The 18,174-nt window shown below is 46.0% G+C and overlaps 1 protein-coding gene across 1 annotated transcript in view; it reads right to left on the reverse strand.

The window, feature by feature from the left end:
* The window catches only part of TDP1 (tyrosyl-DNA phosphodiesterase 1), a 787,135-nt gene that overhangs the window by 444,320 nt on the left and 324,641 nt on the right, over positions 1-18,174 (reverse strand). Inside the window, exon 11 of the mRNA XM_069208192.1 lies at positions 11,667-11,715. Coding sequence (XP_069064293.1) covers positions 11,667-11,715 — 49 coding nt within the window. The remainder of the gene's footprint in view (positions 1-11,666; positions 11,716-18,174) is intronic.

Here is an 18,174-nt window from a genome sequence, read left to right on the forward strand (position 1 = left end):
TGCCCAGTGCCCAGGTTATTAGGAATCTCTAGGTTTCCCATTTTTATATTGTGAGGAAGTCCTCCCATCTGCGTGCACTGAAAGTTTGACAATCAATAAACCTTAATACTGTGGACTCAGAATGACTTAGAAACCAACATGGTGGAGGGGACTCTGTAATGCCCTTGCTGTGGCTCCACTAATCCTACATCATCCTGGCCTAGACTATCTCTAAAGGATAACTAAATTCTAGGATTCCCCAGTTCTTATGAGGGCTGAGGAGGTGGAAAAGCAGCACTCGTGACTTGCAGTGAGACCAAGATAGCAGCCGACATACCGTTGTGGCCATGCCAGGCCTCCAGGAGTAAACAAACACAAATGATGGATGGAATGCAGAACCAATCAAACATCTACCCCTCGTCACAGATCTGGGTTTAATCCATCAGTTCTTTTGCTCACCATGCCACCCCAGCTTGGACCCAGCCATATGAAAATCAGTCTTGACCCTGTTCCCCATGGGACCAGTCCAGCCTCAACTGCCAGGCCAGGTCCTCCCTGGACCAGAAACAAGCATCCTGGGACTGGTTTCAGGGTATCACCCTTCATCATCCAAGCTAGTCTGAATACAGTGGCACAGTGAGCCTGGGACCCATGTCAGGGCATACCCGGCACACTTGGTAAGACAAAAGCAAACAAACACAAATGATGGACGGAATGCAGAGCCAATCAAACATTCAACCTCAGTCAAAGATCTGGTTTAATCCATCACTTCTTTTGCTCACCATGCCACCCCAGTTTGGACCCAGCCATATGCAATTCAGTCCAGCCCAAACTGTGAGACCAGTTCCTCCCTGGACTGGAAACAAGCATCCTGGGACTGGTTTCAGGGTATCACCCTTCATCAGCCAGGCTAGCTTGAATCCAGTGGCACAGTGAGCCCGGGACCCAGGTCTGACCATACCTGGCGCACTTATGGCAACAAAAGCAAACAAATACAAATGATGGACAGAATGCAGAACCAATCAAACATTCACTGCAGTCACAGATCCGGGTTTAATCCATCAATTCTGTTGCTCACTATGCCACCCCAGCTTGGACCCAGCCATATGCAAATCAGCCTTGACCATGTTCCCCATGGGAACAGTCCAGCCCGAACTGTGAGGCCAGGTCCTCCCTGGCCGGAAACAAGCATCCTGGGACCAGTTTCAAGGTATCACCCTTTATCAACCAGACTAGCTTGAATCCAGTGGCATAGTGAGCCCGGGACCCACGTTTGGGCATACCCGGCGTACTTGGGAGGACAAAAGCAAACAAAGAAATTATGGATGGAATGCAGAACCAATTAAACATTCATCCCCAGTCACAGATCTGGGTTTTGAATATAGTAAACAATGAAGATGAAGAAAAGTTACTGCTGTGATTAGGCCTTGTTATTGTTACAAGGAAAATTGCTCAGTGGTAGTGGCAGCCCACTCCCGCATCTGGAGCCAGGTGGAGTGTTAGTAGGAGCTATATGGTACACTGTAAAAACCTACATGAGACCTGGGGTGCCCAAAGAAACATCCCAGAGAATGGGGGATGGTTGCTGAATAGGGAGAATGTCGAAGCATAACATACTGAATATGCCTTATCAATTAACTGAGCTCCCAGGTACACTTTTGCAAAGAGAGAAGTTGGTGGAATTATGGTCATTGATGCATATGAATCATGCAGAAATGTGAGGGAGAGTCCTGGTCATGCATGAGTCAATGATTTCAAAGCTTTAAATTGTCAAAAGTGTCAAAAAAGAATTATAAAAAAAATAAAAATGGAAGCTCGGATGGAGTACCATGTATGCCATAAGTGCTCGGTGCCACTGCCTCACTAGGAGTTTGGTGAACAGGAGGCTTGGATACTAAAGTGTTATATGGAATCTGGTGTACCAAATAAAGGCTTGGTGATGTGCTCCAGATGGAATCTTGTGTACATCTCAAGGGCTAGCTATTGAAGCATCAAATATTTGCTCATGAGGGAAAGGTCTTAAGGGGGCATGGCTGAGCTGGCAAATATGGCGGCCACAGCCTGAAGGAGCTGAGTGCGGCCTGCCTAAGCCTGTCCTACGCAGCTACAGCAAGACCCATCAGAGTCTTCTGACTGGCCCAATTGCATTTCTAAGACCCAGAGCGGTGCCCCGGCTGCTCTTCTTCTTAGATCCGCACTTCCTGTGACCGCATTGAGTCTAGACATCTCAACCATGCAGCTGAGCCGTGCTTGCAAGACCAACAGGGATGTCCAGCAGAAACTCCTGAAGCGCCGGGTGGCTCTGCCAAGAGTTGCACTTGTAGTGCCCCTCCTTTACCCACGGCCGATGAGGCTTGTTGTTGTAAGGGGACCAAAGAAGAAGCCAGAGCACCCTACTGGCGGGTGTGTGAATCCCTCCAGGGTCTCAGCATTTGTTAAAAGGCTGCTATCCAGAGCCAGCATTGCATGGGTCATCTGCCTTTTCAAGCTCAACAGGAGTGGCAATGTGAAGTGGAAGCACTGCATCACTGCAGGATTTATCCGCTTCACCTCAACTGTCGTCATCAGGTTCCAGTGTCTCTTGTGAAGAGGCTTCCAGGGGGGTGGGCCTAGATGCAGTGGAAACACCGGTGATTATGGCGCAATGGGCAGAGGACTTATTTCAGCCCCCAACCTGGGACCCCAAGCGGAGTATCCTTACCTCTGATTCCTTCAGTCACAGTCTCTGGTCCAGGAGTCTGTGCCCCTGCCACCAGTGTAGCCCAGATCAGGCTGAATCTTTCTAAACGCACCTTCCCTCTGCATAGATGCTGCTTCTTTCTGATCTTTACTTTGGTTATTGTGCATGCTCTGTAATTCCTCGGCCTCTCCACCATGATGCTTGCTTGGTTTTAGCTGAAGGACTAGTCTTTGTGTGGTTCTGTATTGGGATTGGGTCTTGGTTTTGTTGTTGGTGGTTGTAGGAGGCAAAACCAGGCACACTGTGTAGAGGGTCCAGGCAACTACAAGTTGGTTTACAGAGGTAAAAACTAGACCACCCAATGCTCTAATTTTTATGGTAGCTTGGTCGAGCAGTTAGGCTAATCTTGGACAAGTGCAAAGCATTTGTTGTACTCACACTCAAAAGAATAACTTGAGACCAATACAAAAATACTTCAGATTTGTATAAAAAAATTTAAACCAAGATTATCAAAATCGGGTAAGTACTTTTTAAGTTATAAATGATTAAAGTTTAGAAAATGTCTCAGTTCTGTGCGTAATTACGCACTATAGGAATCAATGGAGAAATACTTTAAAAATGGGGCAGTTCGGGCAGCACCCGGTTTCAGAAGAAGCAGTTGCAGAAAGTTGTTGGAGCTGGGGCAAGGCCACCGGAGGGGACCACTTGGAAAAGTACTGCGCAGGTGGACTTCAAGGTGAGTCCGGCGGGTCCCCCTTGGAGTGTTGAGGTAACAAGGGGTGGGGAACCCTTAGGTCGCAGCTGGATTGTCGGTGCGGGGCACAGGGCAGCTGGGTGCAGAGCTAATCGGTGGGCCAGGAGCTATGTGCAAAGGTGCCCTTGGAAGCAGGAGGTAGGTCACTTTGAGGGTCACTTGCAGTTCAGCAAGGGCACAATGGTGGGAGGTCCTGTTTTCTGAATTCCCTCGTTTGGGGCTTCCTCCTGGTCCTTTTTCAGTCCTGAGTGGACTGTCCTTCTGGGTGTCTGACATTGAGTGACCAGTACCTGGGGCTATTGCACAGTTCGGCCACTGGAGGTCGCAGTGCCACCAAACTTGGCAAACTGATAGGTTTTGTCCTTGCGGTCCACTGGCTCAAATTTGGTCTGGCTGCAGAATCTGGTTCCTTGTTCAGCAGCAGCTCAGTGAACTGGACTTCACGGGTCTTTGTTGCAGGAGAGTGATGACCTCACTCTTAAGGGAGATCTATGGACATTTTTAGAACAGTGGAGGTCCTCTGGGGGTTTGTAGAGTCTGTCCGATCTCTGAGCAACTCCTCAGCGGTGACTGTCAAGTACTGGGTCCAGCAGACAGGGTTTGGCTCCTTCTACTTGGTGCAGCAGGATGTCAGTTCTTGAGCCTTGGGTCTTCTTTGTTGCTGGCCTTCTTTTGTCCTTGGAATCTGAATTTCTGGTCTGGGGCGCCACTAAATACTGTATTTGGTGGGCGTTTAGGGAAGTACCTAGTGGTGACCAATGGGTCATCTACCTTAGGGTGGCCACACCCACTAAGTGACCAATTCCTGTGGGCAGAGGTCACTTCCCTACATCTGATTGGCTTTTGTCCTTCCATGCAAGATGGAGAAAAATGAAATGAAGGGGTCACTTTGCATATAACAACTTAGCAGTGGTGCATGCTGGGGCTGACCACTCCTCCTGTCCTTTGTGTGTTTTCCCACCATTGCTCTTGTCAAAAGTGGGGGTTTGCAATGGGGTGCCCATTTGCTGCAAGCAGCAGGCTTGAGGGTTGGGTTTCAAAGGCGGTAAGCCCTTTGAAGCTCACTAGCAGGGCAGTGCACATTCCTGAGGAGGGAGGTGTGACCCCCAGAGAGCAGGAGCTCTCACCCCAGGGTTCCAGAATCTTGTCTGGTGGTGGCAGGCTGGTTGTGATCAGCTAGCAACCATGCCAGTGTTAGTTAGCTTTCCAGGAGACACCTCAACGTTGCCTCCGAGTACATTTTGCAATAAATCCAATATTGGTACCAGATTGAATTTATCATTCTGAGTTGTTTGATACCAAACAGCCCAAGGTTCCGAGTGACCATCAAGTAGCTGGGAAACTCGTACTGATCAGTGTCCAGCACATGCATTTAAAATGGCTGCCCTGTTCACTTACTGTGTCCTAGGTTTGGCAAGGCCACGGTAGGGGCCTACTGCTCATACATCTAAGCCCACACATACAGTATAGTGCACACTGCTTTAGGGCTGGAAGGCTTGCCGGAGGGTTGGTTTACCTGTATTGCATGCAGCGTGTAGTGGACAGGGCACACAGGCTATGTGCCATGTCAGGTTTGCATTTTAGAATTGCATCAGGACACTCAGCCTACAAATCCAGTGCTGGGTGCATGTGAATGCATGGCTCTTGGGAGTGGCAGTCTGTGCTGCTGGCCTCGGGGACCTACCCTTAGTACCCTAAGCCCTGTGTACCTAAGTACTATTTATAGTAGCAGCTAAAGGTGTTACCAGTTGTGCCAATGCAGCACAACAGTTTTGGGAAACAGATCTAGCCCAGGTAATCTGGTTATCAGGGGTCCTGGGCAGCAACAACTTTGAGATCATCAAATACCAGGAAAAAAGTGGGGGCTAACCATGTCAAAAGAGGCCTTTTCTCACAGGGGTTCCTTTAACACACAGTTTCTGCCTTTAGGATGTCAGATTTACTGTGTGAGGGCCACTGTCCTTGCTTATTCCTGCTCCAGCAGGCCAGACAGGTAATTGTTGGGCTGTCTTGTTGTATTTTAAACTATACCAGTCGCAAGTCAGTATAAATTGGTATCCTGGAATAGCAGGGGTAATCTATTCATCTGTGGGCCAGTGGAAAACACATATTACTATTCTGCAAGAAACCCATTTGCTGGCTCTGCGGTCGCCAGACTTTGCAAAACATGGTAGGGTCGATTGTTTGGTATTAGCTTCTCTGCATGTGCCACTGGGGTGGTACTTTGGATCAGGGCTGGAGTTCCTTTTGAAGTTGAAGTTACCAAGATTGATGAAGATGGTCACTAAGTTTTGCTTCAGGCCAGCTGAACATCTCTCCGCTGGTACTTGAGGGTATTTATGACTCAAACGAGGGTGAAACTAACTTTTGGGCCCTCCGTCTCCACTGTTTGTTAGACTGGGCCACGATCACCTGGCTGTCGGGGGGGACTTTAACTATGTGCTGGATACGTCCTTAGATCATTCAACACCCCCACACCAATAGCGATACCAGCATCAAGAATGCTACAGGTTTGGCTGGAAGGATGGCATCTAGGCGATATCTGGTGCTTAAAATTCCAGCTTCGGAGGGACTACCTTTTACTCTCCAGTTCACTCACCCACTCCAGAATAGCCAGGTTTGGGGGTACCCCGGACATTCTGTGTTGTACTACATAGGACGGTGTTGGATCATAACCCCCTTCATACTGAATTGGCTTGGCTAGCGCCGATTCTGACATTGCATCGGCAAATATTAGTGCTCGTAGACACAGTGTTTTGTCAATCTCTGCATGATTCATATTGATTACTATTTTTCTGAAAACAAGGGCACTGCCTCGCCCACACCCCCCCTCCCCGGGAGGGGAAACCTTTAAATTAGTCACTCGTGGGTTCTGAATTAAATTTGCGGTTCGGGTATGGAGGGTGTTAGCTGGGAGAGCTTAATCAACAGGATACTCTTGAGCAGCTGCTTCCAACCAACCCAGATAAAACAAAAGAAGTTAAATATGTTAGAAGCTCCTACTTTAACAGCCTAGAGAAATGTAATTGCTTTGATTACGCTGCCTACTGAGTGAGGACTCACAACGAAGGTGATAGAGCGGGACAGTTTTTGGCGCATCTTGCCAAGCCATTGCTCTTGAGTCCTATCTCACTGTTTGGCTCTCCCTACAGGATGGATACTGACTACTCAATTGGCGATGAATGATGCATTGTTTGCCTATTACAAAGACCTGTATAAACCTCCAGCTGTTCCACCGCTACAGTGCATGACGACTTCCTTAGCTTGCTGTCGTTGCCATGTCTGATTAAGACAGCTAGGCAAGATCTTGACCTTCCTTTGTTGTTACAGGAGCTCAGGGCAGTCCTACATGATATGCTCCAGGGGCAGACTCCCAGATCTGGCGGGCTTCCATCGGAATGTTATACTCTCTTTACCCCGCAAGTTGGCACCCCGACTGTTTCAGCTTTATTCTACCTCTCTGGAGCAGGGACACATCCCAGGTTCCTTAAATGAAGCTATCATCTCTACAATGCTGAAACCTCAAAGACTCGATGAACAGGTCCTCCTATCCTCCTTTAAAAATTCTCATTGCTGACTTTAAATTTCTTACTATATTACTAGCTAACCGATTACTACCACATCTGGGCATACCGTTCCACTTAAGGCAACTATAGCAACACAAAAAGAAGATGGACAGAATGCTGAACATTGTCAAACATTCACCCCCAAATCTGGGTTAAATCCATCATCTGTTCTTTTTGCAATCGTGCTCCAGCCTCACCTATATTTTTTGTAAAGCTTCTTTGCCCTTCCTCATTCCCTTTTAAGATATTTGGATGCAATGCTAGGTGAGTTTGTTTGGCACAGGGGCCGCAAACAAGTGGAGCTATCCATCCTTAAACTCCTCACTGAGGCTGGTGGCTTTGAACTCCAGGGCTTTTGAACAATGTTATCTTGTGCCATAGCTTCAGTAGCCGGCGTGCTGATTAGCAGGCCACTCCCTCTCTGAGGCGGGCCTACCCATGGGAGATTAAAATCGGGCCAGGTGAGCTCTGAGATTCTCTCCTGAGAAATTCTTTCTCTGTTGCTCCGCCCACACCCTTGTTATCCACTATACTGTTCTTTTTCTGGCAATCATGAGCACTTCACAGACATAGGTCCCTCTATACTCTTGCAATCACACTTACTGGATTGGTAGCCCTCAATGACGCTATGCCCCCAATCTATCTGGAACTAGAATTCAACTGGGAATTTCTACTTATTTTCTGCCAGTGAATTGCTGTTGTTCAGCACCCTCAGGGCAGAATTTGCGGTACGTCCTGGTCAATTCCTTACATATGCACAAATTATACAATCGCTGAGGGTTCTGTTGCTGGCCAGGAACTTGGAACCCACAGTTACTGCAGTAACTCAAGCGCTCTACACCTTAGGGCACAGTACACATCTTGTTCAATTGCTTCATCATGCAAATCTCTAGCACTGGGATCACACCAGAAATGTCCATGACCTTTGAGCGATAATGGGAGGGTGACATAGGTCGCCAACTGCATGATTTAGAGTGGCACCAAATTTTATCATACCCTCCTAAAGTGTCTTGCAAATGTCACTTTTAATATATCCAGTTCAACATTCTGGATAGGTATTACCTTATTCCAGGTCATATTTCCAGGATCTACCAGGGACCATCTTCGCTGTGTTCTCGGTGCTAATCTCCAGATGCAGACCTACCCCAGGTCCTATGGTCGTGCATGTCACCAACGGACTATTGGGGGGAGGATCACTGATCTACTTTACCAGGCTACAGGGGGTCGATTGCACCATTCTCTGGAAGAATTGGTATTGGGCCTCTTCTCTCGCACAGACTTAGATATGGCCTTGACTAAACTATTAGATGTGACCCTCCTATTAGCGAAACTCAGTATTACGATATGTTGGAAGCCCCCACCCCACCAATGGTACAGTCCTCGAGCAAGACGTCAATCCCCTGTCTGTCATTTGAGAAGAGTAGAGAGAGCAGGCTTAAAGAAGTACCCCACTGCTAATATTGAAATTCCCTAGTTGAACCATTTAAGCAAGGCATCAAGGATGATACACCCCACCCCATTTACTATATTCCATTGTATCATTGGTCTCCTGCTTTGCTAGTTTCTAAGTAACAAATACTTTCACAGCTTACACTTCATGGAATTGCAGTATATGGCTATTTATTAGGCTAGACTGCAATACCAGCAATTGACACTCCCACACTACTACTGCCCATTAGGTTTGCAGAGAGTGGAAAGGAACATGTTGGGGTGGGTTGGAATGATTTCACAAGTTTCCGGAGGGTTGACTTGGGGTGTTCCTAATACAAGGAAGGATGTGTACAGTGATAAGAAAAATGGCATGTCTGAAACACTGTCTTATGAGTACTACTTATCTTGATTGTATTCTAACTTGTTAATATTGCAAACTGTATCCATTGAAAACTGCCAATAGTCAAATACAAAAATGAGGAGAGGGTCTTGCAATCTCAGATATAGTGTAATATACACTATGTGTGTGGGGGGTGTGAGGGGCAGGGAGGGCGGTGCTGTGACTTCAGGTGAAGTCTTATGTACATCACAATAATTTGGCAATACAGCCTCAGTTACAGCCCTCTGAACATGACAAGGACCAGTATTCATCTCATTCCCTCCAATGGAAGTCCAATATATAGCACGAGCACTAGGAGTTGTAGCCATAGTTGACGTTTATTTACTGCATGGCTGTTTGGTGCTGTTGCATCTGAGTTTCTGAAGTTAGGATGTTTTCAAATAGAATCTCGTATCCAAATGAGGTTCTGGATGTTGTAGCCTGAATCTGAGATCCATGTAGACTGTGAGGTTCAAGTGAATCCTCGGATGGGGGTGCATGTATTTGTCAAATGGTTTATGAGGTTAAAAACTTTCACTCTTAGTAGGTCACTAAACACTTACAGGTGGGAAGATATACAACATTAAGTCTAAAATTGAGCATTAAATGTCAAATTTGAGCAGCTTAAGGGGTAAAAAAAAAATGTATAACGTAACAGCAGATATCTCCTTGACATAGCAAAAGTCAGTGCTGCTGCGTAAAACACACAAAAGACAGAGAGATCTCAGCTTTTAACTTTATTTTTTATCACATAAGTCTCACAGTAAAAACAAGTCAACGTCTCAGTTATAGTAGCCAAGTTGCTAAAAAAACACTCAAGCACATGAAACTATTTTAGAAAATATGATCATACTCAACACATACTCCTTGAGTAGAGTACACCTAAAGTTGTGTCACCAAGAAAATGGAACTTCCATTTTAGTAAACTGTTTTGGTACCTGCCCTCTAATGAAGCACCTCCCTCCAAGATGGATAAAAACGGAAAAACGTCACTCTGTTAGTCCCTGAGTTTTCCCACCCACCCCAAGAAGGGATTGAGCAGTTAGGATGTTTTCAAATAGAATCTCGTATCCAAATGAGGTTCTGGATGTTGTAGCCTGAATCTGAGATCCATGTAGACTGTGAGGTTCAAGTGAATCCTCGGATGGGGGTGCATGTATTTGTCAAATGTTTTATGAGGTTAAAAACTTTCACTCTTAGTAGGTCACTAAACACTTACAGGTGGGAAGATATACAACAATAAGTCTAAAATTGAGCATTAAATGTCAAATTTGAGCAGCTTAAGGGGTAAAAAAAAAATGTATAACGTAACAGCAGATATCTCCTTGACATAGCAAAAGTCAGTGCTGCTGCGTAAAACACACAAAAGACAGAGAGATCTCAGCTTTTAACTTTATTTTTTATCACATAAGTCTCACAGTAAAAACAAGTCAACGTCTCAGTTATAGTAGCCAAGTTGCTAAAAAACCACTCAAGCACATGAAACTATTTTAGAAAATATGATCATACTCAACACATACTCCTTGAGTAGAGTACACCTAAAGTTGTGTCACCAAGAAAATGGAACTTCCATTTTAGTAAACTGTTTTGGTACCTGCCCTCTAATGAAGCACCTCCCTCCAAGATGGATAAAAACGGAAAAACGTCACTCTGTTAGTCCCTGAGTTTTCCCACCCACCCCAAGAAGGGATTGAGCAGAGGCACACACGCCGGAGTGTGCAAGGGCCTGGGCTTTTAATCAGTAAAATCAAGAGTAGACGAGCGATCAAGAAAAGAGTCACGACTGTCTAGGGGTACTATGTGGAAAGTGGAGTGTGCGGAGAGAGCGAAAAAGACCATAGCAAAATAGGGTATGCTCTTGAATTTCGGGCGAGGGGGAATGTTTCATTTATGAGGGTAGACAGGTTATTCGGAGGTATGGCAAAATTCGGGTGAGGGAGAAGAGAAGGTAAGATATGGGCAGGAGTTATTGCTGGTGCTTCATTCTCAATGCTCCAAAGATGGCCTAAAGAGCGTCAAGCATGTGTTATTGATATACCCAAAGTAAAGGTAAGTTGGTACAAATTCAGGAAGGGCTTCAGCGTCTGGCCTGTGAATTAGCAGGTGATGCTGGTGAGACACATCCCTTTATGTAAAACTGTGCCAGTGGACCTGCCTGATGTTCATCGCTTCATAAGATATTTAGGAACACTGAAGGACTGAGCAGGTCAAGAATACTGCATGCCAAGGGTGTATGAATAACACACCCTGAATGCCAAAAATAGGTAATTGTCACAGACGGCGACAGGGTGTCTTTGTGATTTGAGTGTGATTTCTCTGAGGAAAATCGCAGATGCTCATAGTCTGTTTTGCTGTATGCCGTGAGCTATGTGCAGTCTTTTCTTGTGGACAGATGTGAGCATTGCTTGGTTGAGCACTTTAATAAATATCCCATTCTTCCAGCTAGTACATTAAGGTTTCTAACAGTGTTGCGCCTGGTGCTGTATTTTGTGGCTGATTGTCATGTTCTGGGGGCCGTGTCTGCTGCACTATGCATCTAATGCTATAAATTGTCCATTAGTTGGCCTGTGGCAGAAGCTGCATGACTAGTCGGGACACTGTGGATTGTATTGTAGGTCTGTGATACCAACACCTGTGTTTGCTTGGGTTATGCATTGCCAATATTTGTTATGTGTGGAAAAGAGATACAAACCATCCAAATATTTCTAAATTCGTAAGTAACTTCATACTGCACCAAGTACATTTAGCAAATACTGGCTCAGAAACACATTGCAAAGTACTCGTCACCACCAGGTATTGTATTGTTCAAAGTATACGATTTCAGATGCAGGCGAAGAATATGCTACAGATATCTCAAGCATAAGAAGACAAACGTACCTGGATAGCCTTCCAAACTTGTTCTGACATTATTCACAGATGGATAAATCTAATTAGAAAGAAGATATCACAGCCTTATTATCAAGCACATTGCAAACTTGCACTTTTTCCTAAAAACAGCTATTTACATTTATTAAAGTTTATCCTGATATCCGAGTCTATTGAAGCTACCAACATTATTCACAAATTCCAAATTTCCCTTTATTGTGTCCAAATATTCCTCTATTGAGTATCCAACAAGTATGTACACTGAATTCAACCTGGCCCATTATTTTCAGCAAACATTTCTGGATCAGGGGCGGCTCGCTTGGGGGAAAATGGGCGGGGAGGTGCATGGCGGGGGGTGGGGGGAGGGGTTTAACGAGAAAAAAGAAATTGTATTTAAAAAAAAAAAAAAAAAATTCTCGCCACGCCTCTGGCTCCAGTACTTGCAGACACAAGCTACCACCATGCCCTGCGGCCAATCCTATCTCTGCTTTCATACACCTGGCAGCATGAAAGCAGCGTTAGGACTGGACGGAGTGCCCTGGCTGGGTGCTCCGAGACAGAGTGGGACCCTCCGCCTGCTCTCTCCAACCCGGCAACACAGTGCCGGGTTGGAGAGAGCCCTGTGCCCATGGATGTAATGGCCCGTGCCCCTGTAATGGCCCGTGGCCCCACCCCTATTACAATAAAACGATAATAAACTTAGTTTATTGTTTTAGTGCAAAAGGTCTGCAGCTGCTGCTGCTCTTGGGGGGTGACACTTCTCTGCCATAGCAGAGGGACCACCTCTGTTCTGGGTCCGGCTCTTCTTTTCCTGAGTTTAGCATGATGAATGCGCCCAGTCCATAGTGCACACTAATTTTATCAACAACATGATAAGAGAATTCCCTGTCTGAATACACTGGTGTTTTTCCAAATCTACACCTTACGTAAAAGCCTCCAGTACGTGGTATGGCGTTCCCACAATACAAGGTAATCTTTCAGTCAAGCACCATGTAAGAAATTAGATCAATGGCTGGGCAGAGGGGGTGAAAACCCTACTCAAGCAACAACCATAGTCCTTTTCAAGAACGTAGCACGAACTACCGCAAAGTCAGACCAACCGGCGATCCATCTTGGGTGGATCGGCTGGCAGGTAGGTCCCAGTCTTCTGTTGGTTCTACTGGCACTTTTTGGTGAGAATTTTTCTAAGTAGCAACTTTTAGGGCTAGGTAGGAGCAGAACCCCTCACACCACTTGCAAGGGTCCATGACGGGGGACTTTTGGGGGCATGAGGGGGTGGTTAGGATTCCCTTCAGCAGAGGCCAGGCACAGGGTGATGTTCCTGAAGCTCACATAGGTTGCCAGCCAACTAACCTTTAAAGTAACTCTAGTAGTACTGGGTTCAAGGCACAAGGCAGGCCTCAACTAGCAGGGCAGTCCTCTGGGGGGCAAAGCAGGCTTCAAACAGCAGGACAGTCGTCTGAAGTACAAGTCAGTACTTCTGAAGTCTTACACAGGTCTATTAGTGTACTGAAGAGTTACCTAAGGATCCAATATTTATACCTGGTGCCAGCCGCTGAAGTGGGGGACATCCTGGGTTCTCTGGTCGTGGAATGCTCTTCCATTCCCTTGCCAAGGCACCCAGAATACTGGGATAGCAAAAGATTTGTGTCAGGCTCCTTTGTGTGTATGCTGGAGGCACCCCTTTTTAGTACAAGTGTGGCATGGAACAGCTCAGTGTAGGAAAGTACCCTCTGTTTGGAATGGTAACCCCCCTCTTTTTGCCTGCTATCAGTGTGCTTAGACTGTTTTCACTGGGATCCTGCTAAGCAGGACCTCAGTGATTGTGCTCTCTCGCTCCAAATTTGGTTGCCTAGGACTTTTGTGCACTCCATAATTGGCATACTGGTGTCCCCTATAAGTCCCTAGTATATGGTACTTAGGTACCTAGGGCACTGGGACACCAGGGGTCCCACATGGTCTGCTGCATATATTATGCCACCCATGGCAGCCCCTGCAAAATGAGTCTGCAGGCCTGTCATTGCAGCCTGCGAGAAAAGGTGCATGCATCCTTTCACCACAGGTTTCTGCACCAGGTCACTGTAAGTCACCCATATGGTAGGCCCTCCTAGCCCAGAAGGCAGGGTGCAGGTCCATGTGTGTGAGGGCAGCCCTGCATGAGCAGAGGAGCCCCTGCAACCTCCAGTTCCATAGCACTGGACTTCGTAAGTGCGGGGAAGCCATTTTACGCATGTACTGGACACAGGTCCTGTGTCCAGCTACACAACGGTAACTCCAAACCTGGGCATGTTTGGTATCAAACATGTCGGAATGATCCCCCAAAACTAATGCAGTATTGCTTGTATGATTCCATGCACTCTGGGGGCTCCTTAGAGGACCTCCTAGTATTACTCCTACCAGTCTTCTTGGGTTTACTGCGCTGCTGCCACCCCTCAGACAGGTTTCTGCCCTCCTGCTGCTTGACCAGCTCAAGCAGGGGAAGGCAATACCCTCTCCCTTGGAAATAGGTATTACAAGATTTGGGAGGGGTAGCCTCCCCAAGCCACCGATTTGCTTTGAAGGGCACATTTGGTGCCCTCCTTGCTTAAACTGGTTTGCACCAGTCCAGGGACCCCCAGTTCCTGCTCTGGCACGAAACTGGACAAAGGAAAGGGGGGTGACCACTCCACTGTCCATCACCACCCCAGGGGTGGTGCCCAGAGCTCCTCCAGGTGGCCACTCGAGTCTGCCATCTTGAAACCAAGATGTGCAGAGGACCCTTGGAGTATCCGAGTAGGCAGGTCAGGCCGATGACGTCAGAGACCACTCCTGATAGGTGGTCACTGTGCAAGGTGACCAAATCTACTTTTAGGGCTATTTAGGCGCTCCATTGCAGTTGGGTCCCCAGATTCGACATGCAAGACTCCAACAGTACTCCTCTGCTTTGTTTTACTTCTACCTCTGGCCACAGGAACAGCAACTGAACTCTTCAGGAACCGACAAGATTGCAACTCCAGAGACAACCTCACCGTGCAACATTGTTTCTCCAGCTCCTTCCAGCAACTGCAACATTTCCTCGGCTGTGCATCCGCTGGGGTCGGCAAGACTTCAGCCTGCACCAAGAAGGAATCTCCCTTGGAGTGAAGGAGTCACTCCCCTGCATCTGCAGGCACCTACAGCAACGACGTCAGGCTGCTTGGATCTGCTCTCCTCTGGAACCGTGTGGCTCCTGCATCACAGGTGGTGGTCTGGAGTGGTCCCCTTGGTCCTCTCTGCCTGCTTTCCAACTTGGGAGATGGTGAGCCCTTGCCTCTCCTTGCAGGACAATATCCCTGTGCACCGCGACTCTTGCAGCAATCAAGGCTTGTTGTCTTCTGCTCCAAGGGATCTGCAGGCTCCAAGTAGCCCCAGCCTCCAGCACTTCATCCTACCAAGAACAGTCTCCTCTCTGCTGCTCCAACGACGTGGGACTCCTCTCCAGGCATGCTGATTGGGCCTTACCGCAACTTACTGGGCCGGCTGCCAGTGGGTTGCCTGTGTGGGCTGCAACTGCTTCCGCTAGCTCTCCCAACAGCTGAGGATCAGCATGGACTCCCCTCTAAGGGTCGAGTCCCCTGGACCTTGCTGGTCCTTTTCAGCCTTGCAACTCTTCTTTTGCTTCTTGCATCTGCCAAGGCTTGTTGGTGGTTCTCCTAAACCACTGACCATCTGCGACCTGATGACCGACGGCTGACAGCATCTGCACAGCTCCTGAGACTCCTCCTCATCTCCTGGGCTCCACAGCTGGTCATCTTCTTCTACCATCGACTTGGATCTTCATCCACAGAAGGGTGGGTAGTAGCTCCTGCCCCCGCTGGTTAACCAGCCCAACCAGCGACCCCACTCTGCCCCAGGAACAACGAGGCTCTCAGCAAGCCCAGCAGGTTGAGGAAAGTGTGACAGCAAAGCTGCCCTCCACCCCACAGGAGGAGTGGCATAAGCCCAAACGACAGCCACCCCAACCAAGCAGGAGAAGCTCCCTTCATTCCTTGGATCCATTCTGCACAGGAAAGAAAAAAGAACAGATGGTATGCTGGCCCTGATGAAGTCCATGAGGACGAAACGCGTCAGCTAGTGGCTGTTTTAAATGGAAAAGAATGATCAAGATAAAGCAATAAAGATTTATAAAATTTGAATATGATTGGATTACTGGAGTGCTTTGGATTTGAATACTGAAACAAGACAATGGGATGCCAATATATTATATGCACTAAATAAGGATCATATTATGTGCTGAATCTTGTATGCAAGTTGTATCGGATTTCTGATAATAGAAGGCTAAGGAGTTGGCCTCTTGGATTCGTGCACATGGTTCGGATTTATTGTACAATTTGAATGTATATGTGCGGCTGGATTCACCTCAACTCCTATCTGTTAGTGCGCTAACAGTATATATATATATATATATATATATATATATATATATATATATATATATATATCTTGAGTGTATAGACCAAGGCTTCCTGCTGTTCGTCCTGACTGCTACTGCCTAACAGGGTCAGTGCTCGGCAGCGGGCGCAGGACCCACTAATATTAACAATCACCTTCCACGGATTTTCAGAAAAAGGAAAGCCGGCACTCCAAACTTACTTTCCAAAACTGCCTTATTTTATATCCATCATCAGCAATTTCGTACCGGCTGACGCGTTTCAACCACTGTAGTCTTACTCTTAGCCTATAATTTTACAACAAAGCCCCACCACCATTGGAAACTATATTTTGTGGTTTGATAGACAATGAAAATACTACCTGCTTTTCTCATACAAAACAAAACATGTTAGTTTTTTTGTATATTATCCAATATTAACCAAAAAAACACCCATAACTTCACAACACCTGTAAATTATTCATACAAAAGTTTAAATAAATTAAATCCTGCCAAGTAGCAGTGCCCAATGGCATTGCTTGTTGTACACATCAGATAGGTCTGATAATGGAAAAAAAAATGTTTCGCCAATTATAATCTTCTCAACCAAAAATAGAGAGACAACTTCTACAGTGATGTGAGCATGGTAGTACAAAAAGGCCTATTTGACAAAACCAAAACATAGAACAAAAGAATTCCGAATATTAAACATACACAAATACCCACTATCCTTTGATATATCGCATCAAAACTCAAATTCCTATTCAATTTCTCAACCCACATGTACAAAAAGTTCTTCATCCTGGTTCAATCCCCATGGATATCTGCTGTTTAATCTGACTATGTACTGGGATTCTATCTTCCTGAGGGTATGTTCCCTGTCTCCTACTCTCGGAGTCTGCAACACCCTGTCAATGCTGAAAAAAGACATGCCATCAATCTTTCCATCATGCACCTGTCTACAGTGTCGTGCCACCAGATAGTTCACATCATTATTTCGGAAGGCACGCCAATGTTCTAAAGTATGTTTTTCCACCGGAAAATTGTGCTTCCCTCATATCGGAGTCCACACGGACAAGATATTACATAAACAGTAAAGTCAGAGTTACAGTTAATAAATTTTGTAATCTTCACTTCATTACCTGTGGGTAAATCATATGTCTTACGATTGACAATGTGTGTACAGGCCTTACACTTGGTACACCTATAAAAATCTTGCTGACTTACAGAAAATGTACCCTTCTTTTTAGTCAATAACTATTTACCAGCATATCAAGTTAACTACTTTTCCTATATGTAATTCTAGGATAGGGGCTCACCAACTGACATATCACTCTGTCTGCCCTTATCAAATGCCAGTAATGTTTCATAGTCCTCATCACTTGATCTGAATCTGAATTATAGGTAGTAATACATCTCACAATATTTTCTTCTCTTTTCTGTTTTTTGGGGATGAGGAGACTATCTTGTTGCACCCTAGAAACCTTTCCACAGGCATCTTTAATAACTTTCACTGGATACCCCCAGATCTGAATCTACCCACTATATTAATTTGTTCTTTTTTAAAAATCTGAGCCGCACTACATTTCCTTTTGGCTCTAAGTAATTCACCATACGGAACACTCCACTTCAATTTTGGTGAGTGATGACTTTTAACATGCAAAATGCTGTTGCTGGCAGTACTTTTTCTAAAGAGACTAGTATGGAGGGTCTCCCCTTCCGCTGTCACTAAAACATCCAAGAATTCCATAACGGATCTATCACTCTTATATGTAAAACTCAAATTAAAATTATTGTTCGATAGCCAACCCAGAAAATCTTGTAATATTCTCTCTGGACCATCCCAGATGATAAATAGATCATCAATATATCTTGTCCAAAAACTGACATATTTCACCCATCTTTCATTCTCTTCAGAAGTCACATATTGGGTCTCCCACCATCCCATGAATAAACATGCATAGCCTGGAGCAAAACAACTCCCCATCGCCCTCCCCGCGACCTTTCTGGACCATTGGTCCTCATATAGGAAATAATTATTCTCTAAGCAAAATATCAACATTTTCAAGAGCATTTTCCTAATGGTTTATCCCTGAAAAAATGTTCACATGCCTTAATGCCTAAATCATGTTT

This window comes from Pleurodeles waltl, chromosome 9 (assembly GCF_031143425.1).
Source record: "Pleurodeles waltl isolate 20211129_DDA chromosome 9, aPleWal1.hap1.20221129, whole genome shotgun sequence".
In the NCBI taxonomy this organism is placed as follows: Eukaryota; Metazoa; Chordata; class Amphibia; order Caudata; family Salamandridae; genus Pleurodeles; species Pleurodeles waltl.